Raw genomic sequence first — 25,214 nt, 5'->3', positions numbered from 1 at the left:
TCAAGAATACTGGAGTGGGTTGCCACTGCCTTCTCCAGGGGGTCTTTCCAACTCAGGGATCAAACCCCCATCTCCTACCTCTCCTGCACTGGCAGGCAGATTCTTTATCCCTGAGCCACCAGAGAAGGCCAATTTTATACACAGTAGTGTATATACACCACTTGAAATCGCCCAGTTCATTTCACACCCCATTCCCACACTGGTACCCATGGACTCCCCCGAGCAGCCGAGGTCCGTGCATATGTACCAGGATTGGGCACTGCCCAGCTTCGTTCCATGGACCAGTGGCACTAGCCACGTGGGTGACATATTTAAATGTTTGTTTCACTTTCCTGAAACATTTTTATTTCTAATTAAAATGTCTGTTTCAAAATAGGAGAAGGTGAGGGTGGGATGTTTCAAAAGAACAGCATGTATACTATCTATGGTGAAACAGATCACCAGCCCAGGTGGGATGCATGAGACAAGTGCTCGGGCCTGGTACACTGGGAAGACCCAGAGGAATCGGGTGGAGAGGGAGGTGGGAGGGGGGATCGGGATGGGGAATAAGTGTAAATCTATGGCTGATTCATATCAATGTATGACAAAACCCACTGAAATGTTGTGAAGTAATTAGCCTCCAACTAATAAAAAAATTAAAAACAAAACAAAACAAAACAAAATAGACGTTTTATTGCCCACATTAGAACCATAGTTATAAAAACCAAGACTTTTAAGAGCCAGGAACTTGGGAGAGAAAAGGGTTTCAATGAAACTCCCAAACCTAAACCTTAAATCACAAAGAAATCTAAGTTTGGGGGCCTGAGCTTAAAGTGTTTAACAAAGGTAGGGTTGGCCATGACATCACCCTAGTCAGGACATTTCTGAGAGTGAAGGGGACCATTTCTGTTAATTACACAGGAAGAATGGGCATAAACCATGACCACCATAGGCAAAAACCAGGACACACGGTCACCTTAACAGTAAGACCAAGAGACTAGAGAAAGCAGAGTATGATATAAGGTTGTTTCGCACCAGGCAGGATGGAAATAAAATTGCTGCTGTGCCAGGCAGGAGGAGAGTAACACAGTTTAGATTCATATGCAAGGCCTGCTCAGGTCTCCACTCACCCTTATCCCTGCCTTGGGTTCAAAACCCTGAGAGGAGGGAATGGAAATGTGAGATAAACTGAGGATCAAAGTGCACGTGAAACAGTGGCCTGGCAATGATTAGGCAGAGAGAGAGAGAGTCTGAAAATCATTCATTCAACTCAACAACTTTTTTAATAACCTACTTATGTACAAAGTACTGTTCAAAGTCTTAGGATACGTTAGAGGACAAATCATAAAATTCCTGTCCATAATATCTCTTGTGCCACATCCTGTCTCCTCCAAGGTCTCAAAGAGGTCAAGAGGTTTCCACACTTACCTGCTGCCGTCGGAGACTTTGAGGGGACTCAGTGCCCGTGACAGGTGAGGGGTGGGGGGTGGGGGTCTGCTCCAGCAAAGTGACCTCGGAGCAGAGATCAGTCCACATGTGACCAGAGCCGGGGACACTATCCACGATGTGGGGGGGACACAGGCCATGGGCCCTGACCTTGTGCCTTCCCACTGTGGTCAGGAAAAAGGTGGGGGGACCCTAAAACACCGCATTGATCTAAAGGAGCAAATGTGAAGAGACTCAGAAGAGTGACTAGGAAGGGCCTGGGGTTTTTTTTCTTTTCTTTTTAATTGGTGTCTAATTGTTTTACAATGTTGTGTTAGTTGCTACTATACACTGAAGTGAATCAGCTACATGTATACCTAAGTCCCCTCCCTCCTGAACCTCCTTCCCATCCCACTCCCATCCCACCCCTCTATCATCACAGAGCACCAAGTTCCCTGTGCTATACAGTCTGTTCCTTCTAGCTATTTTACATATGGTAGCGTATATATGTCAACACTACTCTCTCAAGAGCCTGTTGTTTTTAAACCAGAAGAAGCTAAATTCTTCAAATTGAAAAGTTTGTGACTCGTGTTAGATTTTGTTTTGCTTTTCATCAAGCAAAGAACAGGTGCTTGTGAGCAAGCAGAGATAAGGAAAATTACCTCTCCGCCTTCCTCAATGGTATCAGTGAGAATCGCCCTCCCAAGGAAACTGTCTGGCCTCACGCTACCCAAGGTACAGACCTTATCTCCTTGCATCAGAGCTCAGCTTTGCTGGGTCTTTGTGTGACTTAAGGGAGATAACACTAGCAAAGTCCTCGCAGGATCATTGCTTTACTTCTCCCCACTTTATCGATGAGGAAATGGAGGCTTGGAGAACGGGCTAGACTGAGTTCACACAAGTAATAACACGCAGCGTTAAAAAATATAAGACAGGTTAACTTCCAATCTAATACAGCAGTAACACCATCTCTTCTCATTCATTCATTTATTCTCGCACCCATTATGCAACCCAGGCATTCTGCTAGGAGCCTGGGCAGAAAACATAGACACAGTTAAGTGTTCACAGAACTTACAGTAAAAGAGCAATTTGAGCCAAGATAACATAATTATGGTAATTATGGTATAGATGATAAGTGATATGATAGGGAAAGCGTAGGTTGCTGTGAAAGTACCCAGGAAGGGTGCCTGTGCCAGAGCTGAGGAGAAGAGGGAAGTCTTGCAGGAGGAAGAAGCTTCTAGGCTGAGATGTGAAGCTGAGAAGGAAGCTAAGTGAAAGCAGGAGGGGAAGAAGGGGAAGAGACGGGCAGGAAAGGTGAGTCACACAAGCAGAGGCCTTCAGTTAGGAAGCGTCGTTAGAGTGACCAGAAATAGTTGAGACTAATGTTTACTACTAATAATAATGCTAAAATGATTGAGCCTACTTAGAATATACACATACACCAAGAGGCCTGTGAAAGAGTCAGAGAAAGTGTTGCAGAGAAGAAGCCAGTTCTGATTCCACATTGGAACTGTTTCTTTGACTTGCTTTTTGTTGCTTTTATGATTATAACCATACAAAATGGCCTGCCTTGGAGAATCCTGCCCTTCTGCCTGATTGTTTAAACTAAGGTGCCTTTGTTCAGAACCTTGTCCACCTGTGGATGGCAGGAAGGAAGAAATGAACACATCCCCTGCCTGAAGCTTGCATTTCTGGGAGATGTTTGCAAGATTAATGGACTTTTTGCTTTGCTTCCTTACCTTCCCCCATCTCGGATCTATAAAGGAGCCTGGCTTCCAGACCCCACGATAAGATGGTCATTTTGAGGTGCTAGCCTGCCATCTTCTCTGTCAGCCAGCTCCCCAGTTAAAGTCTCTTCCTTGCCTCAACCCCTGTCTCTCAGGTTCATTGGCCTGTCATGCGATGCGCAGAGCAAACTTGCACTTGGTAACAGAAGGATGACATAGCCCTCCAAAAGACCTGGGGAGTCAACATTTCAGGGAGAAGGTAGCCACCGTGTCCAGTGCTACACAGAGATCAAGCTAGATATGATATGAGAAGCAGTGGTTGTTAGACTCACCAGCAAGATTCAGCAACCATTGGCAGGAACGGGGACAGTGATGTGATGAGAGCCCTAGTCATACTGTGGTTAAGTACGGGGTGAGTGAGAGGGGAGGAAGTTGAAACAATAAATTTAGATGCCTCTTCCAAGAAAGGGAGTAGAGAGATCAGAGAGCATAGCTGGAGAGAAACAGGAAGTCAGGAAAGAACTCTGGGGTGTGTGTGTGTATGTGTGTGTGTGTGTGTGTCTGTCTGTCTGTCTGTCTGTCTGTTGGGGTTTTTGTAAGACAGCCTTGGTGGTGGTTTAGTTGCTAAGTCATGTTTGACTCTTGAGACCCCCATGGACTGTAGCCCTCCAGGTTCCTCTGTCCATGGGATTTCCCAGGCAAGAATACCGGAGTGGGTTGCCATTTCCTTCTCCCAGATGGCCTTGGGTATGATTAAATGTTGATCTGGCCTGAAAATACTTGTTGAGCAGGAGGAATTGAAGCTACCAAAAAGAAAGAGTTTAATTGAGGGGATTTCCCTGGTGGCCCAGTGTTTAAGAATCTATCTTCCAGTGCAGGAGACATGGGTTCAACCCCCGGTCAGGGAACTTAAGATTCCGCATGCCACAACTAAGGAGATGCCCACATACCACAATGAAGATCCCATGTGCTGCAACTGATGCAATCTAAATAAATAATGTTTTTAAAGAAAGTGTTTAATTGATAAAATGTTGTCTCCAGGAAGGCAGGAGAAAGGTCAGAGAACAATGTCATGATAGAGAGAAAGAAGAAAAGTTGTGTGTGGATGCAGGGAAGTCTGTAGTTTGGGCACAGGATACAGAAGGAGGTTCTATGTTATGTTAGCAGGAAAAGTGGTAGGAACTGAAGATATGTTTCTTACTTATTTATCTAGGATCTGCGGCAGAGAGTTTTATCTATTTCCTCCACACCACGCTTTGAGCTAGAGGTTTCACACACAGGAGCTCAGTATACTTTCACAGCAGTGCTGACCCATAGATAGCACAAGTGACCCACTCTCAATTTTCCACATTAAAACATACGGAAGTCAGATAAACTTCCCAGTCACACAGTTGGTAAGAACAGCCAAGTTTCCCTACCGTCCATGTGGCTCCAAAGCAGGGTCTTTCCAGATGTGTTTGCAGGCAGAAGGAAAAGAGGAGCAAGGGAAGAAAACAATTAAAGGGGAAAAGCACAGTATCTGGTAAAAGCAAATTCTAGAGAAGGAGAAGGATCAAGAAGTGGAAGAACTTGACTTCCTAGGAGTCAAAAGTGGAGAAAGAGGGGCAGGGGTCGAAGGAGATAAACAGTTCAGGGAGGGACATATTTGGGATGCATCAATTTGAACACCCATGATCTTCTTCTTAATTTGGGGGGAAAGCCCTGCAGGCGGTCTGCCTCCATGTGCTAGATTTTGGAGATACAGTAGAATCAAATCATATAAAGTCACAACCTCACAGAACTCCAGGTTAGTCTAGTGTTAACAGACACTAAGCAATTATTTCAAATAATTAATTGAGGGCCTTCCCCGGTGGTCCAGTGATTGAGAGTCTCCCTGACAATGCAGGGGACACAAGTTCCATCCCTGGTTCTGGAAAATTCCACATGCCTTGGGGCAACTAAGCCTGTGCGCTGCAACTACTGAAGCCCACACTCCGGACACCAAGCTCTCCACCAAGAGAAGCCACTGCAATGAGCAGCCTGGGCACTGTAATGAAGAGTAGCCACTGCTCACAGCAACAAAGACACAGGGTAGTCAAAAATAAACAAGTAAATAAATAATAAAAAAATCAATTGAATAATTAAAAGTGCAGTGTGTGCTGAAATGGGAATGCTGATGAGAGTAGAAAGAGTTTAGAACAGCTACTTTGGAAAAAAGAATAGGAACCAGGTAGAAAATAGGCAAACCACTATGAAGACATAGATCTCAGTTCCTGGAGAAGGTTATGATGCACCGGGAAAGGAGTAAGACCTTTTAGTTTTGGGGTGTGCCCATCATTCAAGGACAGGAACATCAGCTCCAGGCTGGAACCTGGAGAGCAGGAAGGAACCAGCAGTTGGGACACTTAAAAAGGAAGAGGCTAAGCAGAAGGTTAAAAAGAAAAAAAAAATTTTGGAAGTTAGAGGAGGAATTTTTTAAATAACCCCTCAGTTCAGTTCAGTTCAGTCCCTCAGTAGTGTCCAACTCTTTGCGACCCTATGAACTGCAGCATGCCAAGCCTCCTTGTCCATCACCAACTCCTGGAGTCTGTGAGTTGAGTCGGTGATGCCATCCAACCATATCATACTCTGTCGTCCCCTTCTCTCGCCTTCAATCTTTCCCAGCATCAAGATCATTTCCAATGAGTCAGTTCTTCCCATCAGGTGGCCAAGGTATTGGATCTCCAGCTTCAGCATCAGTCCTTCCAATGAATATTCAGGACTGATTTCCTTTAGGATGGACTGTTTAGATCTCCTTGCTGTCCAAGGGACTCTCAAGAGTCTTCTCCAACACCACAGTTCAAAAGCATCAATTCTTCAGTGCTCAGCTTTCTTTATAGTCCAACTCTCTCATCTATACATGACTACTGGAAAAACCATAGCTTTGACTAGACGGATCTTTGTTGGCAAAGTAATGTCTCTCCCTTTTTAATGTGCTGTCTAGGTTGGTCATAACTTTTCTTCCAAGGAGCAAGCATCTTTTAATTTCATGGCTGCAGTCACCATCTGCAGTGATTTTGGAGGCCCAAAAAATAAAGGCTCTTGCTGTTTCCATTGTTTCCCCATTTATTTGCCATGAAGTGATGGGACCAGATGCCATGATCTTAGTTTTCTGAATGTTGAGTTTTAAGCCAACTTTTTCACTCTCCTCTTTCACATTCATCAAGAGGCCCTTTAGTTCTTCTTCGCTTTCTGCCATAAAGGTGGTGTTGTCTGCAAATCTGAGGTTATTGTTATTTCTCCCGGAAATCTTGATTCCAGCTTGTGCTTCATCCAGCCCGGCACTTCTTATGATGTACTCTGCATATAAGTTAAATAAGGAGGGTGACAATATACAGCCTTGATGTACTCCTTTCCCTATTCGGAACCAGTCTGTTGTTCCATATCTAGTTCTAACTCTTGCTTCCTGACCTGCATACAGATTTCTCAAGAGGAAGGTCAGGTGGTCTGGTATTCCCATCTCTTAAGAGTTTTCCATAGTTTGTTGTGATCCACACAGTCAAAGGCTTTGGCATAGTCAATAAAGCAGAAGTAGATGTGTTTCCGGAACTCTCTTGCTTTTTCGATGATCCAGCGGATGTTGGCAATTTGATCTCTGGTTCCTCTGCCTTTTCTAAAACCAACTTGAACATCTGGAAGTTCACAGTTCACTTACTGCTGAAGCCTGGCTTGGAGAATTTTGAGCATTACTTTACTAACGTGTGAGATGAGTACAATTGTGCAGTAGTTTGAACATTCTTTGGCATTGCCTTTCTATGGGATTGGAATGAAAGCTGACCTTTTCCAGTCCTGTGGTCACTGCTGCATTTTCCAAATTTGCTGGCATGTTGAGTGCAGCACTTTCACAGCATCATCTCTTAGGATTTGAAATAGCTCAACTGGAATTCCATCACATCCACTAGCTTGGTTCATAGTGATGCTTCCTAAGGCCCACTTGACTTTGCATTCCAGGATGTCTGGCTCTAGGAGAGTGATCACACCATCGGGATTATCTGCGTCGTGAAGATCTTTTTTGTATAGTTCTTCTGTGTATTCTTGCCACCTCTTAATATCTTCTGCTTCTGTTAGGTCCATACCATTTCTGTCCTTTATTGTGTCCATCTTTGCATGAAATGTTCCCTTGGTATCTCTAAATTTCTTGAAGAGATCTCTAGTCTTTCCCATTCTATTGTTTTCCTCTATTTCTTTGCACTGAACACTGAGGAAGCCTTTCTTATCTCTCCTGGCTATTCTTTGGAACTCTGCATTCAAATGGGTATATCTTTCCTTTTCTCCTTTGCCTTTCACTTCTCTTCTTTTCACAGCTATTTGTAAGGCCCCTTCAGACAACCATTTTGCCTTTTTGCATTTCTTTTTCCCTGCCAATTTGTATTGAGCTTGCATTTTGGGCCAGACACAGCACCAAATGCTTTGTGTGCCTCATGGTATTTGCTGTTCCTAGCAAATCAACAGCATAGGTCCTGAGAGTTTCTTCATTTCACAGCAGAGAAAGATGAAGCTTAGAGAAGTTAAATAACTTGCTGCAGGTCGCATGGTTAGCAAGTGGCAAGGAGGCCAAACTGCAGAGCCAGCATTCTTCTGCGGCTGGTGGTCCAGCCCCCAGCTCTGCATGATGATGGTCCCAAGGGATGCCTGCCTGCGCCAGTGATGACTAGAGAGGAGAGCCACTGCAGTGCAAGCCAAGGAGGTCTGGAGAGCATGGTGGTGACGAAATTTCCAGGAATGAAGACAACAGATGAGGTGGAGAGAAGATGAAAAAAGTCACCAAGGGAGGCGGAAGGGTATGGGAGATGAGAACAAGACAGAGATAGGGATGTACTTGGGCAGGAGAATCCAACGGAGTTACAGCAGCTCAGACTCCGTGGGGAGGGAGATTTGGAGTAAAATGCATGGTGGGCTCATCCTCAGATTGTCAGGCAGCCAGGTGAGTCCGCCCATCCCACCTAGGGTGGGAGCACTGCAGTCTCAGCTAGAGCACCAGTTCCGGTCACAGGCAGGCCGCTGGTAATTAGCACATTCAACCTGACTGAGCCTCGGCACCCTGGTCTGTAAGTGAGGGTGGTGGATTTGATGAACTCCCAGGGAGGGTTAGTGCTCCGCCCTGGGTTCCCATCACAATCACCAGCCTGCCTCACACACAGCTCTCAGTCGATCGCTTTCCATCCTCCTCCTCTTCACCATCACACATCGAGAACTTACCCCAGGCCAAGTTTTACAGCGTCCAGTCCATTTATCTACTCACATAACCTCTACACCAAGCCTGTTATCAAGGCAGAGGCTCTGGGGTCAGACAGCCTGGGTTCGAATACTGTGAGATCTTGGGAAAATACCTTAACATCTCTAAGTTTAAGTGAAATGACTGTGGTCATTTGGCCTGTGAGGTGTGGAAGGTGGATTTACACACACATCTACGTGACTTCAGAGCCCACTCTGCCTGTCGTCCTCTGGTGACCATTGGTGGGTCCCACGTTATCACTTCCTCCAAAGGTGGGATGGACAATAACCCCAAATCAGACAGTACGATGAAAGTAAGCCCCACCAGGGCAAAGGCACCATTTGGCCCACAGAGCTGGGGATTCTCCGGCAAGACAACGACCACCACCACCTCCTCTGTGTTGTCCACAGAGGCTACCAGGTACCAGGCATCACCTGGAATCAGTCCGAACTCGCTTCTTTCCTACAGCTCCGATATCCACCCTAGGTGTCCGTCCTAGGATGCGAGGGTACCTCACAGAGCAGACAGGCACACTCCCGCACCCCGGCCCCAGGACGCCATCACACAGCACCACTGAGTGATCTTGTAGAGTGCATCCTTTCAGGTGGCCTTGATCCAAAATGTGTTTGCCTGCATTTCAGAGGCTTCAGAGGGCATGGGAGGGGAACCAAAGCAAAATATGGTCCTTAAAATTGCCTGGCATCCCAAGGGAAGAGCTCGAGGAGGGATGGGGAAGGAAGGGAGAAAGGCCTGGGAGGGTCTGGACCCGAACAGCAGCACTGTAGCAAAGATGACGCGAAAAGTGTCTTTGAAAGAGGCTTGCACCCACCCTGGGGATCCCAGCCCTCCTCCTTTCCTTCCCCTCCCCTCGCAGCACAACCTATCCCCACCCTTTTATAATCCCAGGGCCAGCTCTGAGCAAGGAAGGGCGGAGGTTCACTGTGCAAGAGAAATTTCATCCTGCAAAAAGGAACCTGAGATGCAGGTGGAACCTCCCACCCCCACGACTGCAGGAGCCCCTCCCCTTCCGTGCTGTGTACAGACCACTTCGTCTCCCACCTGGCCCACCTTTCCTGATCTTCTGACCTAGCTAAGGAAGCATATGGGACTACAGCAGGGTTTTTTCTTCCCATCTACATCTTTTCCTCCCCCTTCTATCACCTCCCACCTCCTTCCAGCAAGTCTTTTGTCTGGTCCTCTCCCTGACTCCTCAGCATCTTTCCCTGCCTTTCCCCCTTTTCTTCTGTCTTCCATCCCTTTTTGATCCTCCTTCCATCTTTCCCCTTCTCTCTGCCAGGACCCTCTCCTTCCCTCCTGCTTGTCCATAAACTGCAGTTGGTTAAAACGCAAGATGCCGCTTCATCTCTGAAAGGCTCATAGCCTCCACTGGCTTCTGAGAGTGACCTGCTTTATTAGCTGTGCTTCCTCTGCCCTCCCCCCACCCCCTCCCCAGCCATGCACCATCCACCCCTCCTTACCCACCCCTCCCTGGGGCATCCCAGACCCAGTTCCCTCCCTAGTACCCAGAGAAATAGAATCCCCCCTTCACCACCCCCACAGATTCCAGGCAGCCAGAAAGAGTGACTTCTGAGTCCTGAAGCTGTTCTGCCTGGGAATGTGCTCTGGCTCGACACACACTAGTTAAGGGTGACCTTGAGCAAGATACTGGACCTCTCTGAGCTTCAGTTCTCTCCTCCGTGAAATGCAGATGCTAATAGTACCTACCCCATGAAACTGTTAATATGTGTAAACAGCATGCAGAGTCTGACGCCAAGACAGTGATTGCTCCATACATGTTTGTGACCATTATTCCCGTACTTTGCTGACTTAAGAACTCATAGGACAGAACATAACACGCCTGATGTATACTTATGGCTGATTCACCTTGTTGCATGGCAGAAACCAATACAACATTGTAAAGTGATTATCCTCCAATTAAAAAAAAAAAGATGCCTAACACGGAAAAACGACCCTGGTAACTTAAAGATGATGGGTGAGAAACAGTTTATGAAAATATGAGAGAAACAGGAGGATCCGCCTTTTTCCTTTTTTATTTCATACTGGGTTTTCTCTGTACGACCCTCTAAGAAGTCAAGGCTCTAAAGACATCAGATATGTTTGAAATTAGTGTCTATCAAGTCGCAGGAGAGGAAAGGCTGGTGACCAGAATTCATGGAACACGGGACAGAATTTTGACGTCCTCCCGAGCATGCACAGCATCTCCAAGAACACACCCGTGGCCGCACACGCTGCCTGCTGCCAGCACCCTCCCTCTAGTTCTTTGATGCAGGGTGCTTACATAAGAAAAGAAACTGGGTCACTATGAATGATCAGTGCAGCTGGTGCGGCGGGGAGGGGGGCTTAGGTAACAGGTCAAGGTCCAGGAGTCCTGATTTAGCTGGCATTGGGGGTGGGCTGCAGCCCAGCTCGGTCCCCAGGCTTGGAAAAATACAAGATCACAAGAATGATTTTTTTTTTTTTTTTTAGCTTTCTGTTTGCTAAAGTGTAGTAGTCTCAAAGACCAGAGTCCTCTTGCATCCCTGACCAATTGGAAAAAATAAGCTGGCGCATGGGTCCAAGGTCAGACAGAGGAGAGGAGAGGAATATACATTTATAAAATCTAGGATACACACACTAATGGCAAATCAAAACCTCTTTGATTCAGAACCAAGCTTACTAATTTGAAATTTGTGATGAGAATAGCACCAGGATCAAAGCCTTCCTTTTATGTTATCTACAGAATGAAGGTTTTAAAGCAAATAACTTCGGCTAAGAAGATTTAGGTAGGAAGATTATTTAGAGAACAAACTATTTCCAGTTCTTGACATTTATTGGCAAGCAATTAGTATGCTAATTGTACTTCAGTCTTGTGATTAATGTAATTTTTTTCAATGATCTCTACTTTGTTATTGTATATATAGCAAGATGATAGATTATGAAGTAGTAGGACTTAGTTGCTAGAGTCTTTGAGTCAGAAAGGACATGGGAGATACTACGATCCAGCCCTACACTGACCACTAAGAAATGATGAGGCCCTGGGTTGCACAGTTTCTTATTCCTAGGATGTGGTCACAGAAGAGAAAGGAGAGCCTGGGTCTTAAAACTTCTAGTCCAATGTTCCTTCTTATTTTGTCAAGCAGAAACTGAGTCAAGTAACAGATAGAACATAATAGAGTCTGTATCTGCAACTATTATAAGAAATTAGCCAGGAATTTTTTTTAAATTAAAGATGTGAAAAAGGAGATGTGCCCCAAATAGAGTGAAAGTTTAACATCCACAAATAACTGTAAAGACAAGAGAAATATTGTCAAATCCCGTGTACACAGTCCACAGCTTAAAAGATTTCAAAAATTCAGTGTTTGGGAATGCTTGTCTAGCTGGTTTGATATAACAATACTGCAAGGACTCTCAAAGAGGAAACAGCAGATTCACCTACTGGGCTTTTAAAAACTACCTCCTGCTAAAGAAGATGTGGTATATATATACAATAAATACTACTCAGCCATAAAAAAGAACAAAATAATGCCATTTGCAGGAACATGGATGGACCTGAAGACTGTCATACTGAGTGAAGTAAGTCAAAGACAAATCACATAATATCAATTATATATGAAATATTTAAAAAGGATACGAATGAACTTATTCACAAAACAGAAATAGAGTCACAGAAGTAGGAAACAAACAAATGGTTACCAGGAGGTAAGGAGGGGAGGGATAAATTGCGAGACTGAGATTGCTATACACACTACTATACATAAACAAGATAATTAATAAGGACCCACTGTGTGGCACAGGAAAATCCACTCAACACTCTGTAATGGTCTATAGAGGAAAAGAATCTAAAAAAGGATAGATATATGCATATGTATTACTGATTCACTTTACTGTATGCCAGAAATTAACACAATGTTGCAGATCAATTATACTCCAATAAAATTAAAAATAAAATCAATACTTTTGTTAATAAATGTTATTTAAATTAAAAAAAGAAAAAAATACATCTTCAGGCAGATTCTCTTACACACATTGAGAGGAAATTGGGATGCTATGAGGAAAGGATGTCAAAACCTCAAGTGGCAAGTGGAGGGAGATATGAAATCTAAATAAGCCCACTGGTGATACTAACATGACCCACATCCTACCCCCTGAGTTCAACCTCAAGCTCCCTATGGGATCAAGGAGCTTACACAATCTCTAGCACAGAGGAGTTATGAAATGCATGTGAATTCAGTGTTGGGTTATAACAAAAATGATAATAGTTATCCTTCATGGAGCCCCACTATGCACCAGTCACCATGCATAGCATTTCACAATCACATTTTATACTTGCCACAACTCTACAAGGTAAGTCTAAGCATTCCCCTTTCATAGATGAGGAAAGTGAGGTTTATAGAGGTTACATAATTTAGCAAAGGTCACAGCTGGTAAGCAACAGAATGAGTGTCCAATTGCTTTCATTCAAACCTTTTCCAGTGAGCTTTTAATAGCTGCCTTATATATTCTTGGCACTTCTTCTATGAAGGCTAAGTGCACCCATACTCCTGGGTGGGTGAAAGTAAAAATTATAGCAATGTAGAGAGGATGGCAGGCTACCCCGGTGGCTCAGCAGTAAGGAATCCACCTGCCAATGCAGGAGACATGGGTTCGATCCTTGGGTTGGGAAGATCCCCTGAAGAAAGAAAGGGCAACTCACTCCAGTATTCTTGCCTAGGAAACCCCACACACAGAGGAGCATTGTGGGCTACAATCCATGGGGTCGCAAAAGAGACACAGCTTAATGACTAAACAACAACAGAGAGGGTAGTAAGGAGGAAGAGAAGTTTCTTTTCCATCCATCTTTAGCTCAAGTACCTCTTTCTAACCTTTATCTCACTTTATCCAGAAAGCACACCTGCCGTATTTGTTTATTTACTATGAATACCCTTTACCATGCCTGCTACATATGTGGACTCTGCAATACACGGATGATGCCCCCTTTAAACAGATGTGTTGTCTGAGAGCTTTGGAGAACTGAAGTCCAGCCTTTAGTGTTTACCTTGGAAAACACTGACCACCTACCCTACCAAGATGTTCCAGGCTCATAGCTTTCCCTACTTGTATTTGAGAGCAGTGTTGCTCAAGCTTCAATGCACGTCAACATTACCGGGGGTCTAAAGAAAAAATGGGCTTCCCGGTGGCACGGTGGTAAAGAATCTGCCTGCCAGTGCAGGAGATGCAAGAGACGTGGGTTCCATCTCTGGGTCGGGAAGATCCCCCGAAGGAGGAAATGGAAACCCACTCCAGCGTTCTTGCCTGGAGAATTCCATGGACAGGGGATGCTGGTGGGCGATAGTCCCACCAGGTTGCAAAGAGTTGGACATGACTGAGCACACACTATTACAGAGAAAAAACAGATTGCAGACCCCCACTTGCAGAGATTCTGATTCAGTAGGTATGAGCCAGGACACAAGAATTTGCCTTTCTCACAAGCTCCCATCGAATCATCCTCTGCTGATGTGGCCTTCCATGGATCCCACTTTGAGTAACACTGTTCTAGAACCTTAGGGCTTGGAGAGGAATGAGGGGAGGACTGTGTGACAAATGGAAATCTGATTATTAACCTGTACATTCTAGAGCTAAAGGCCACTCGGATGAACAAGTGTGGAATTTCGTGAGCTGATAATTTTAGTGTCTGCTTGTTTGGAGTTTTCTGTTTGGGTGCCATGTGACCAGGTCACATCATTATTTTTCTGTATCTCAATCATTATCCTAAAGGGGCTAATTTTTTCATTAAGCTAAAAGCTTCTTTACTGGTCTCCTTTGCTCAGAGACAAATACTAACTCTGCAAATGTAAAAGAGCTTTCAATTATACTATTCCACGAAGCTAGCTTTCCCTGGGCCTGGTAGAGACAGGTCAGTCTGGACCCTTCATGCTCTGCAAGCAATGAAACAAGGACAAGGACCAAAAGGAGACCCAGGATGGGGTGCTCTGTCATCCAGGTGGCGGATCAGACTGAAAGAAGTGAGAGGAAGGGGAAAGGAACATGGTCTCCACCTTCACCTTAAAACTGGAATGAATTTCAACTTCTATGTCAAAAAAAAAAAGGGAGGGAGGGACAGAGGGAAGGCAAGAGAATCAATTCAGAGTTAAGGACTGAATGTCCTACTAAAAGCTGGACAAATAACAAGCATATGTCTGAACCTCATGAGGAATAAAAGCAGGAGACACACAATTCTGTACTCCCCAGCAACCTGTCAGAAAAGATTTCCCACAAGCTGGGAAATTCTCCCAGGTCTGAACTGCAGAGGTGGGTGCACGCACACACACCCCCCGAGGCAGACTACGTGCACACACACAGGCACCAAGTCTAATTGTCACTAGTTGAACAGGAAAAAGATGCCAAATTAACGCACATTAGAAATCCCTCTCTATCTAATGAAGCCATCAGCAATTTCAATTTCATTTTTCATTTGTTAGTTAAAAAAAAAGAGCACTTAGCAAATAGTTATCTCCTAGACCGCCACGGGTGCTTTTTCAGTTCTGTACTACATTTGTAAGCAAATGTAATTGGAAATAAAACTGCTTCAAGTATTTGCATTCCAGCTTTTTATATTCTATGGTTTAAAATGTAGTAAAGTTGTTTTCTTTTTTTTGCCTGAGATTTGAACCCATGAGGGGCATCCCTGTCCAGTGGGATCCTGCCAAGGGGAGAAGGCTTCATAACACAGGTCCCCTCACCTCTCATCTGCTTGCCCAAGCCATTTCAGCTCTAAAGCACTTTTATATAACCCTGCAGGCAGTGCTGACTCAAACCACCTGCCGTAGGTGACGAATGATTGCCAATCCTGGTGGTTGCTATAGACAGCCTCCTAGAACAACAGGGCAGAACTCAATCCAGTCCTCCTGAGTCCAGATCCTTCACTGTAGAGATGAGGAAACAGATCTTCCAAGAGAATGAAGGATTCCATCAAGGCCATCCAGCTATTTAGCAGTAGAGCTGGGTCAAAATTGAGAGGTCTGACTACCAGTCAGTGTGAGCAGAAACACGCTCCCCAATTAAATGGAACAAAGCTCTAAACCAGGGGTCCCAATCTCTGGGATCTAATGCCTGATGATCTGAGGTGGAGCTGATATAATAATAATAGAAATAAAGTGCACAGAAAATTTAATGACTTCAATCATCCCCAAAACAACCCACCCACCAACCCCTTCACTCCGGTTTGTGGAAAAATTGTCTTCCATGAAACCAGTACCTGGTGCCAAAAAGGTTGGGGACCCCTGTTCTAAGCCAAAAGCAGCCCTTCTACTCTGCATTGGTAAGGACCTCTAACACAGACTAGGTAGCATTTAAGAGGAACACTGGATGCCAAGATCCTATTTGAAATCTTGAATTACTCCCCACTCCCCGAGTCTTAGCACACTGCCTATATCTTGAATTGTCTGTAGGCACGCCTGTTTTCTCAGGAGGCTGCATTCTCCACCAGGGAAGGACAGTCCGGTTCATCTTGCAGCCCCCTGCCCATCAGCGACTTAGCATAGATTTTGTCCATAATGAGGACTCAGTTCACCTTTTACAGAGAATGAAAACATCCAGGCAGGGCAAGATGGCAGAGATGCTCTGTCGATTGAGAAAGGGAACAAGAACAATTATCTGAATTTTCTGAAATAGAATATGCAGGGAGGACAGCTGCCTGGAGAATTCCCAGCCAGTGTGTTCTAGACCAACACAAGTGTTCCTGGAGCCCATTCAGTCATTCTCTTTTCTTTTTAGGATATTTTGTTGTTTAAATTCCTGTACACCTCTGATCAACTGCTGTCCTTCCTAAGAGACCAGCACACATGTAATCCCTTTGGAAAAGCTTAATCAGGCCTAATTGAGTCATAATACTAACAAAAATTAATTAGACTTTTAGAAAGTTGCCAACACTCTTGGAGGTAGGCTGGGCTCTGACCCCTCCACAGATTCACGGGGAGTAAATGTTCAAGTTTTAAAACCTTTAAATTCTGCCAGAGGCCCCCAAATAAAAGTCCCTTGCTTCTCAAAGACATTCACTCCATTGGCTTTTTATTTCCATAGTAAAAAAAGTAAAAACGAACATCAGATTCCAAGAAGGATCACAGAACTTCGAAGTTCAAAAAGCCTATTTCTGTATCTTTTTTTTTTTTTTTTATAACAAAGAGGCAATCTGGTATCAGCTTGTAACCCCTTAGTAGAATCTCCCTCCCAGAAAATTGTTATTTCATTCCTGGAAACTCAAAGTATCTGTGACAGAAGCAGAACCAAGTATCTTTAGCTCTAAAAGCCATTGAATCAAGCAAATACAATTAAACCTCTCAATCTCCGGGTCTTACCACTGAAACAATCCAAATATACCCTGAGCATCCATCCACTAGCTTTAGTACCATAAACTCTGTCTGTAAAGGCTTCTTATTAATCATTGGCAGCAAAATTTGCAGTCTTATTCTCAAGGCATGTTTATTTCTCATTTGAGAAAAATTCTTTTAAAATTTCATTCTTAAAAAAAATTCCACCTTATTCTCACAAAGCACCTTTGTGTAGAGAACCCCAAAAATCATCTAAAGGTGACCTCTTGTGAAGATTCTCACACCTGGGTGACAGGTGGCACACAGGTATTTGCATCCCCATTTAAGAATGAGGAAACAGCCTCAGGGACTTAAACTGAGTCAGTCACGAGGCTGAAATAGAAACCAAACTTCAAGATGACCTTGAATCAAATCCAACCAGAAAAGAAGGCGTAAATTGATAGTGACACTTGTTTAGCCGCCTATTGTGACTCCAGAAAATAAGTCAGAATTGCCCCATAAAAAAAACGACCATTACTGTCAAATCCTAAGTATTACCGCGCATACGCCACTGCCTTGGCAAACTCACCACAGAAGTTTGCTGTTTGGGGTTACAGCCATACGTTATACTTGCTGTATCTTCTCTGCTTTATTTTCCTTCCTAACTGTAATCCATAGAACACTAAAATGACTATTTGTCTCACAAAATTACTCGTTACAATATGTGCTTATTCTTAAATTTTGCAATTCACTTCAAAATCTATTCAAAAGCATTTGTTAATTAGTATTAGGACTAAGGATATGGTTAGAAGGAACTGCTCCTCTAGATGAAAGCAAAGTCACTTATTTTCTAAAGATCGAGCAACCCCATCAAGGCCATCAACTCTCTGGTAGCCGAGCTGGGTCAGAATCCAGAACACAAGTGTATACCAGCCAATGCCCTTCACTTTGCGATGCAAAATCGTGTCCCATTCTCCATGCCAAAAGCTCCCCTCCTGCTCCCAGATCAATCAGGATTCCTAATGCCAATAAGACGAATTCACGGGGAGCACTGAATGTCTGTGTAAAACCCTCTTTTCTCCTCAAAAGACCCTTCCGTCTTCTTCACCTCTGCTTTCCCACTGTCATGTTTTTCATGCCACTAGGACGTGAAGCCCAGTGAACTTGGACTTGCTTATGACGAGGAAAAAAGCAAGAGCTGAAAAATCTGGCTGCCATCAAAATGCCCCTCCTTCATGGCAAAATGCACAACTCTTTCTGTCTTTGTGACAAACAGAAGGCATATGAGAAGAGGAAAGGGGGAATCAGAAGAGGAGAGATATCAGAAGTGTGTACTAATGAAACTTAAGACCAAGTTGAGGGTATAATACAGCTGGGGCAGTAAACCCCCCAAATAAGGAGGGATAAGAAAACTCAAAACTCTGCGAACTCAAGTCAATAACAAAATGCACAAAATATTCTTTTGACTGATGAGTAACCCCAGGCTCTCCAGTGACTTGGGGGGAGGTCATTTAATTTTATAAAGCAAGATCTGGATGGAATCTAGACTTTCATTCCCAATGAACCCATCACTCCAACTCTCTAAGTCAAATTCTTTCTTGCTAAAGTTGCTGAGACATGAAGGCTTCTTGGGACCAAACTTTCAGCTCAGAAAACAGAAAATAAGGGCCCTCTTCCCAGAGCACTTAAATTACGTTTTCTTGTCTATTTTCAGGCTCTCTGAAGGTGGAGGCTGGAGCTGACTGGAACACCAGGCACGGTACCAGGATCATGGTGGGTTCATTTTTTACAAAATGAATGATTTGCCGAGACATAATAAAGCCTGAATTTTACTTACACTTATGGGAGAGAAGTACATCAAAGGAATCCGCCCACCTCGTAGCTTCTTCTGTGGATAGTCTCCTAGGAAAGAAGGAACATCTGTCTTGAATATTTCTGCAATGACCTCCTCTCCTTCAGCCACCACTGAGATTTGCTCATGAGAACAAATCAAACAATGGAGGGCAAATGAAGACCACACTTGGACTCCTGCAATCCTGTCGCTAGAAATGTACACATTCTTAAGTAGCTGATAGAAGAATCTCAGAATTGGGATTTTGTAAGTTTAATAAGTTGGCTTTCAGTCTAAAAAGCAAAACTAAGAAAGTACATCATTTAAAGATGCCCCTGTAGGGGAATTCCCTGGCAACCCAGTGGTTAGGACTCGGTACTCTCATTCCCAAGAGCCCAGGTTCAATCTCTGGAAGGGAAACTAAGATCTCATAAGCTGCACAGGGCAGCCAAAATAAATTAAAAGCAAAATTAAAAAAATAAGAAATCAGATGTCATTGTAAACCAACTAAGAAAATTAAAGTGTTAGTTGCTCAGTCATGTCCGACTCTTTGTGACCCCATGGGCCATAGCCCGCCAGAATCCTCTGTCCATAGAATTCTTCAGGCAAGCATACTGGAGTGGGTTGCCATTTCCTTCTCCAGGGGGTCTTAACGCCCCGGGGGATCAAACGTGGGTATCCTGCATTGCAGGTGGATTCTTTACCATCTGAACCACCAAACCAACTATACCTCTACTTAATAAATTAGTTAATTAACATATCACAATCACAACGAAAAGAAGCTGGACTTGGAAACAAAAAAGTTAGGCTGAGTTCCTGACTGCATCTCTTCCTGTCACCTTTGTTTCCTTACCTCTTTAATGGGGATAACGGCACCCATCACAGAACCCCATGAGGGTTAAACGAGGTCCCATCTGTGACATCACTTAAGACAGTGCCTGCACAGAGAACAGGCACTGAAACCAGATCATCTCAACCTAAGCAGATTTTTAAGAGTAGATTTGAGTGTTTCCAAACTGAGAAGCTCAGGTTGACAATTAAGTAGAACAAAGAAGTATTCTTCACTGCAGCTTTATAAGAGTGGTGCCTAATCTGGCTTTCTTAGGAGAAAAAGGAGGGTCCCTATTCTGAATTTTAAAGCCATACGCTTTGAAAAGGAAAATAACATTCTTTCATTCGTGTTCAAAGATAGAAAAGAAGCCGCCAAGAGACAGGAAGTTATTGTCACTCTGCTCATCTCTTCAGCCATCTAACAAAGAAGAGATTGTATAGTCCCAGCGTGAGCATCCCACGGCCGACACTCCGGGGATGCAGTGTGGCCATATTACTCACTTTAGAGCACGGTTGGGTTTGTCGGGAAGAATGGCTGTGAAATCACTACAAGAGTCAGACTTGTGAGACAGGCATCCCAGTCGAGTCCTCATCCCTTTGTTCCTGCAACAAACACAGGGGCAGAAAGATGGGGAACTGTCATGAAAATAACTGTCAGCCCCCAAAGGGGAGCTGCTGTGGCAGAAGCCAGCCCTGCCCCGCTCCCATCCTTCCCCAGGTGGCCCCTGAAGATTTCATGAGCGAGAGGAGAAACACCAAGAGGATCAAGGGCAATACTCACTCCCTATCTTGACGACCGGAATAGTAATAGGTCCCCTAGCCCTAGAGGCTTAACACTTTTTAAAGCTGACATGCAAGTTGATGGTAAGTCAATGAAGGTCATTAGCTTGGATGAATTTCTAAATTAGGATTCTCTGTGGGGAAAGGAAATACAGTGATGACAAAGTAACAATCCACATTTTGCTCTCCCTCTAGGAGGGCAAAGTAGCAGCAGCAGCAATAACTCCTGGCTATAGAGCCCCAGTGATATCCACACGGAGAGCAGAGAGATGCTCGAGTGATACAGTGATGCCTGTCACGGGATCTCAGAGCACAGACAAAGTAGGGACCTTCAGGGCAGGTCAGTTCTACCTCAGGTCTTTCCCATTCATTGCACCAACCTGAGGATAAACATGAATGACGACAGGCCAGTGAGGACTGATGCCTGCAGGTGGGAAGCAGAAGCAGTGGGTACAACGAGCAGCTAAGAACCAGGGTACCCTCTGTCAGCAATTTCACTTAACTAAGCTCTCATACACTTATTTGTATTTTGACTAATCTCAATCAACATATTTAAAATTTTAACATGCGTGCTTAAATTTCTCAAATTTTTTATTTTCTTAAGGACCAGACACTTTGCAGTTATATGTTGTGACAGCTCCAAGAGAAGTGAAGATAATATCTCTTTCTGACTGTCAATATTAGCCCCCTTTGACCTTTCGCTGAGATTGGAAAATTATGGCCCTGAGAGATACCTGTTTGTGTAAATAAAATTTTATTGGAACTTTATTTATTGGAAACACCCTGCTTGTTTATATATGGTCTGAAGCTGTTTTTGAACATAAGGGCACAGTTGGGTGGTTGAGGACAGACTGTATGGCCCATGAAGTTGACAATATTTACTCCCTGGTTCCTGAGAGATTAAGTTCATTGACCCCTGACCCCTAACCGTGACCACTCCTTGGATGGAGGGCAAAGGTAAGAGGGAGGAGTTTGGGATGAGCAGGACTTAAAAGTGACTGATAAAAGGGGACCGCCATGTGCACACTGGTGACAATTTGCCGTGGAAATAGTCCAAAAAGACGTTATTCTCCTTGTTAAAAGGAACTTCTTCCATCCTGGTTTCCCGTCCTCATTTTCACAAATCCTGGATCTGGGCAGAAATGTGAGATCCAATTTAAGTGCTTTTACTTCAGATGGGCTTTCATCTCTGACCCTGGTCATTGTTCACAGAAATCTCATCCAGCAAATGTCTATGGGGATGGTATTACCTGTGGCGGGCGTGGACAACTCGTGCACAGCCCATCTCCAAGGAGCCTTTTAAGGCCAGAACATCCAAGGTCCCAGAAATAACTCCTCTCCTGCACATCCTGCGCCCCCAGCTCTCATCTCAGCTAGGCTCACTGTGCAGCCATCGATTTCCTTGCTTTTCAAAACACTGGCTACAGCCATTCTCTCTCCCTCGACAGTGAGCATGTCATGTCCACTTGCTCTTACAAATCACAGGGTGTCCCAGCACCAGGCTAATGGAGCAACTGATTAAGGGTCCTTGAATCATCACATTCCATGAATTCAAGTGCAGGTCCTGCCCCGGCTGCACCACAGGCCAGAACCAACTCAGAGTGAGTCGGCTCATTCCTCGGTGCCTCAGAAACATCAGTCAGTGAATAGTCAGGTCGATGCCCCCGAAAGAGCAATTAAGAGGATTTCAATAAATGGCAAATCCATGCAAGCCATCTAACAAGGTTTAGCAGGGGCCAGTGTAAAGGGTGCTGCTTGTTACCAAGATAACAGTGAGTCTCCCAAATAGTTTGCAAAAATCTTCCATAAAATATCCTTTGGGGCAAAATAGTTCTGACTTTCTATCTTGTCTAATTGAAACTTAACCTTTTCATTAGGTCGGAAATAACAGGAGCAGAAGCACGAGTCAAAGGTTAAGGTTACTTTAAAAACAAAGGTGCCCTCATCTTTCTTCTCTATCCCAGTAACACAGAGAGACCCCTAAATGATTCAGTACAAGCTCATGCACAGTCCCACCCTCTGAGTCCCATCCCGCAGGGCAGGGCTTGGCGCTAAGGCAGGTTCTGCTTGCAAGGCCTCAACTCTGCAAGAAGCATCCAGGCAAACAGAGCACAGTCCACACAGGAGGCCTGGGGGATGGAGGCCAGTAATCCACCTACAGGATTAGAAGGTTTGGGGCTGGCTCAGACAGCAGGGCAGGTGGGAAGGTGGAAAAAGAGAAAAGAAAGGTGAGAAGACATGTTAGCATCAGTTACCTGCGTGGCATCAGTAAAGCGGCCATACGGGCGCCCGCTTATGGTTAACCCTCTGGCTGATGTGCAGGGACGACGGGGCGGGAGATAAGACTGCAGGGCTCAGGGATTTACCCTTTCACGTCCTCTCACCTAGAATCAAAGAATCTGCTGTAAGAGGGGGCCCCCCTCTCTGACTGCACTGCAAGTCCTCGCAGGTGACTGTCTGCCAAGAAAATACCTCCCCACACACCCCCGTCCCCCACGAATGTCTCCTGTCCTGATCAAGGGTGACCAACCAGGGTGGACGAGGACCAGGTGTTGGGAGGCTTCACATTGCTGCCTGTGGGTCAGGAGTCCCTGCTTCCTGGGCTACTGACCATCAACCTAAAGTGGGACGTGAGCCCCTCCCCGGGGAGGAAGGCACGGCATCGCACGCCCCAAATGACTGTTCTCTGTCTTACTCGAGTGGGGCCCAAGTGACCAGCCAGCCCTGGGTGGGGGAGGAGGGGTCAGCGCCTGCTCCAGAATCCTTTGATTGGCTGTTTCTCACCTCCCTCCGAGGGGACCTGTCCCGGAGGTGGGAGTGCCGGAGCCCGGAGCCCGGGGAGGGCGAGAGCGGGAGGAAGGTTGGAGGAACTCCAAGGGAGGCACGTCAGGCACTGTCGCCTCTCAGGTTTGCCCCTCGGCGGGGATCACAGGCACAGGCTGAAGAAATGAATATGCAAGTCACTCTCTCCAGCCCAGATGGAGACTGTCTGACCTTCCACAGTTTGGGGACTGGCCTGTCCCGGACCTGAAGCAGGAAGCGCAGCAGGGAAACGGGGGTCTTTAGGTAGAGGCCTGATTGACTGACCCCCTCTCTCTCCTGGGGGTCCCACTCTCAGGGCGTCAAACCCTTTGTTCCCACAGACGAAATTGATAGGAAGAAATACGTGAGGAGAGCAGCCTATCCATTAAGGGCTCCCCTGGGAACCCTGACACCAAACATAGAATCCATTTTCAAAGAAACCTAATTTAGATAGATACAGCCCCAGCAAGATCTACGCAGGTTAAATTATTTTGATATCACCGGGAACATTTCACCAATACTTTAAAAAAAAAAAATACCTTCTCTCATACTACTATAATTAATCAAATTAAAAGATTACTTTATTAAAACCGGGGTGGGGGGAGGATTAGACTTTGTGTGCAGGAGACTGAGCGAGGGCTGTGTTCCTGACATCAAGGATGTTTCCTTAATCTGTGCCCTAACTGTGCATATACCTGCTTGCACAGAAGTCAGGAAATCAAAGTCCTTCACAGCCATAAGGGTCACCAGAAACCATTACTTGCGGTATCTTAGCCTTGTTTTCATTGACTTGTGGGTTAGAGCCCCAGAGGAGGGGGACGCCCAGGCCAGGAGCCTTTACTAGCTTGGGGCCGAGCAGAATCAGGTACTACCACCCACACACAGCAGGCAAGGTCACCTGGGCAGCATCACCTGGCCTCCCGTTCCTGCCCTGCGGCTCTTCCAGTCCCACCACCATCCATGCTGGCTTCCCAGGGCTGCTTAGACATCTGCCCTCTCTCTTCCTCATCCAACACTGGCCACTATTGCCCTTTAAAACCCTCCACCACCCCTTATATCAGCTTAGAGTCAAGTACATAAGAGTTTGCAGGATACCCTGACTCCACCTTTCTCATTCATCCCAGCACCTGGGGTCTCTTCCCTACTTGACCCTCGATTTATAGAAGAGTTTGGGGTTACGCAGAACCCAGGAAGGTCAAAGGTGTGATGGTACCATGGTCCATGTGCCCTAATAAGTAGGCATCGAGTTACAGGTGACTCTGGGGCAGACAGGCTGAGACATATTGGAAAGAGAGGATACTCAAGGGGAAAGAAAAAAAAAAGGTTAAAAGCAAAGAGCAAAGATTTATAAAGAGGGGAAGAGGAACTAAGAGCCTCAGCGGGAAGAAAGCAATCAATATGCATGGAGAGGCAGGTTAATTAAATATGGATAATGCAATCAGCCCACACGGGCACCCCGGAGAGGAAAGAGAGAAACCCAAGCGATACTCACTGTCTTTGACCAGTCCTCATGGCCTGCGGGTCTTTGCCAACGGGATGGTCAGAGAGGCTGCAGGTAAGGAGCTCTGGGGAAAGAGTAGATCTTTCTCTTAGCAGTCAAATCCTTGGCGGGTGAAGGGCATGTGTGCATGAACACAGAGGCACACTTGCGCACGCACACACACACACACACACACACACATATCCACACGCCTGCATGCACAACACACCTCCCACCACTTGAGCCGGGCAGCAAGCGGCCCCGCTGAAAGCTCTTCTCTCTGCTTGTCACATTCGGTAAATACTGAAGCAGCCTACACCCAGCGGGCGGCGGCTCAGCTCCCGGGCACAGGCTGCACGCCCATCCTTATTGGCAGGATGCAGGAGGTGCCCCTGAGCGGAGCTCGCCTGGCACTCCTCCCGCATCTCCGTCTTCAGCCTCACTAACCTGCTTCACTGCTCCTCTGGCTGCAGCTCAGCAGCTCAGGGAGAAGTTCCCACAGCCCAGAGCTGCCTCCCTCGGCACCCAGAGGCTGCCCAGGGGGGCAGCGAAGCTGGAGGTATTAACTCTTTCCCACCACCAGTGAGCTGAAAATCAAGGGTCTGGGTGGGGGGTGGGGGGCGTCTTCTAATGAGCTCTGCTGCTGGCTGAAGGCTGGTTGCTGCTTAGGGAGCAGGGAGCATAAAGATTTTGCCCCCAGACAGCTGCTGACAGCAGGAGCCAAGCCGAATCAAATCTCCTAATGAACCAGGAGGAGGGGGGCTGTCTTGCTGGGTGTGATGTGATGTGATAAATGCAGAGAGCAAGAAAGCTATGGGGCAGGTCACACATCTAAATTCCA

General features: G+C 45.5%; 1 protein-coding gene and 1 long non-coding RNA gene across 9 annotated transcripts in view; one reads left to right on the top strand and one right to left on the bottom strand.

Moving 5' to 3' along the window:
- RGS8 (regulator of G protein signaling 8) overlaps positions 1 to 25,214 on the bottom strand; it is a 47,668-nt gene that overhangs the window by 8,502 nt on the left and 13,952 nt on the right. For 2 of the 8 annotated variants that reach the window (XM_043486099.1, XM_043486100.1), the window contains 5 exons: positions 24,386 to 24,458; positions 22,876 to 23,030; positions 22,347 to 22,475; positions 19,813 to 19,914; positions 18,487 to 18,551 (listed from right to left, as the gene is read on the bottom strand). In XM_043486099.1, the coding sequence (XP_043342034.1) occupies positions 18,487 to 18,551; positions 19,813 to 19,914; positions 22,347 to 22,372 (193 nt within the window). In that variant the 5' untranslated portion in view covers positions 22,373 to 22,475; positions 22,876 to 23,030; positions 24,386 to 24,458. Of the gene's footprint in view, positions 1 to 18,486; positions 18,552 to 19,812; positions 19,915 to 22,346; positions 22,476 to 22,875; positions 23,031 to 24,385; positions 24,459 to 24,602; positions 24,798 to 24,820; positions 24,947 to 25,214 lie in introns of those variants that run through there. The other 6 variants (XM_043486103.1, XM_043486101.1, XM_043486104.1 and 3 more) reach the window with 6 other exon arrangements.
- On the top strand, positions 1,318 to 20,833 carry LOC122452468. Its single transcript, XR_006272708.1, has 3 exons — positions 1,318 to 1,451; positions 18,364 to 18,422; positions 20,696 to 20,833. It is a non-coding gene; the product is annotated as an uncharacterized LOC122452468 (long non-coding RNA).

Source organism: Cervus canadensis, chromosome 13 (assembly GCF_019320065.1).
Source record: "Cervus canadensis isolate Bull #8, Minnesota chromosome 13, ASM1932006v1, whole genome shotgun sequence".
Taxonomy (NCBI): Eukaryota; Metazoa; Chordata; class Mammalia; order Artiodactyla; family Cervidae; genus Cervus; species Cervus canadensis.
The sequence above is the reverse complement of the archived record's forward strand: the minus strand, read 5'-3'. Positions and strand labels throughout refer to the sequence as shown.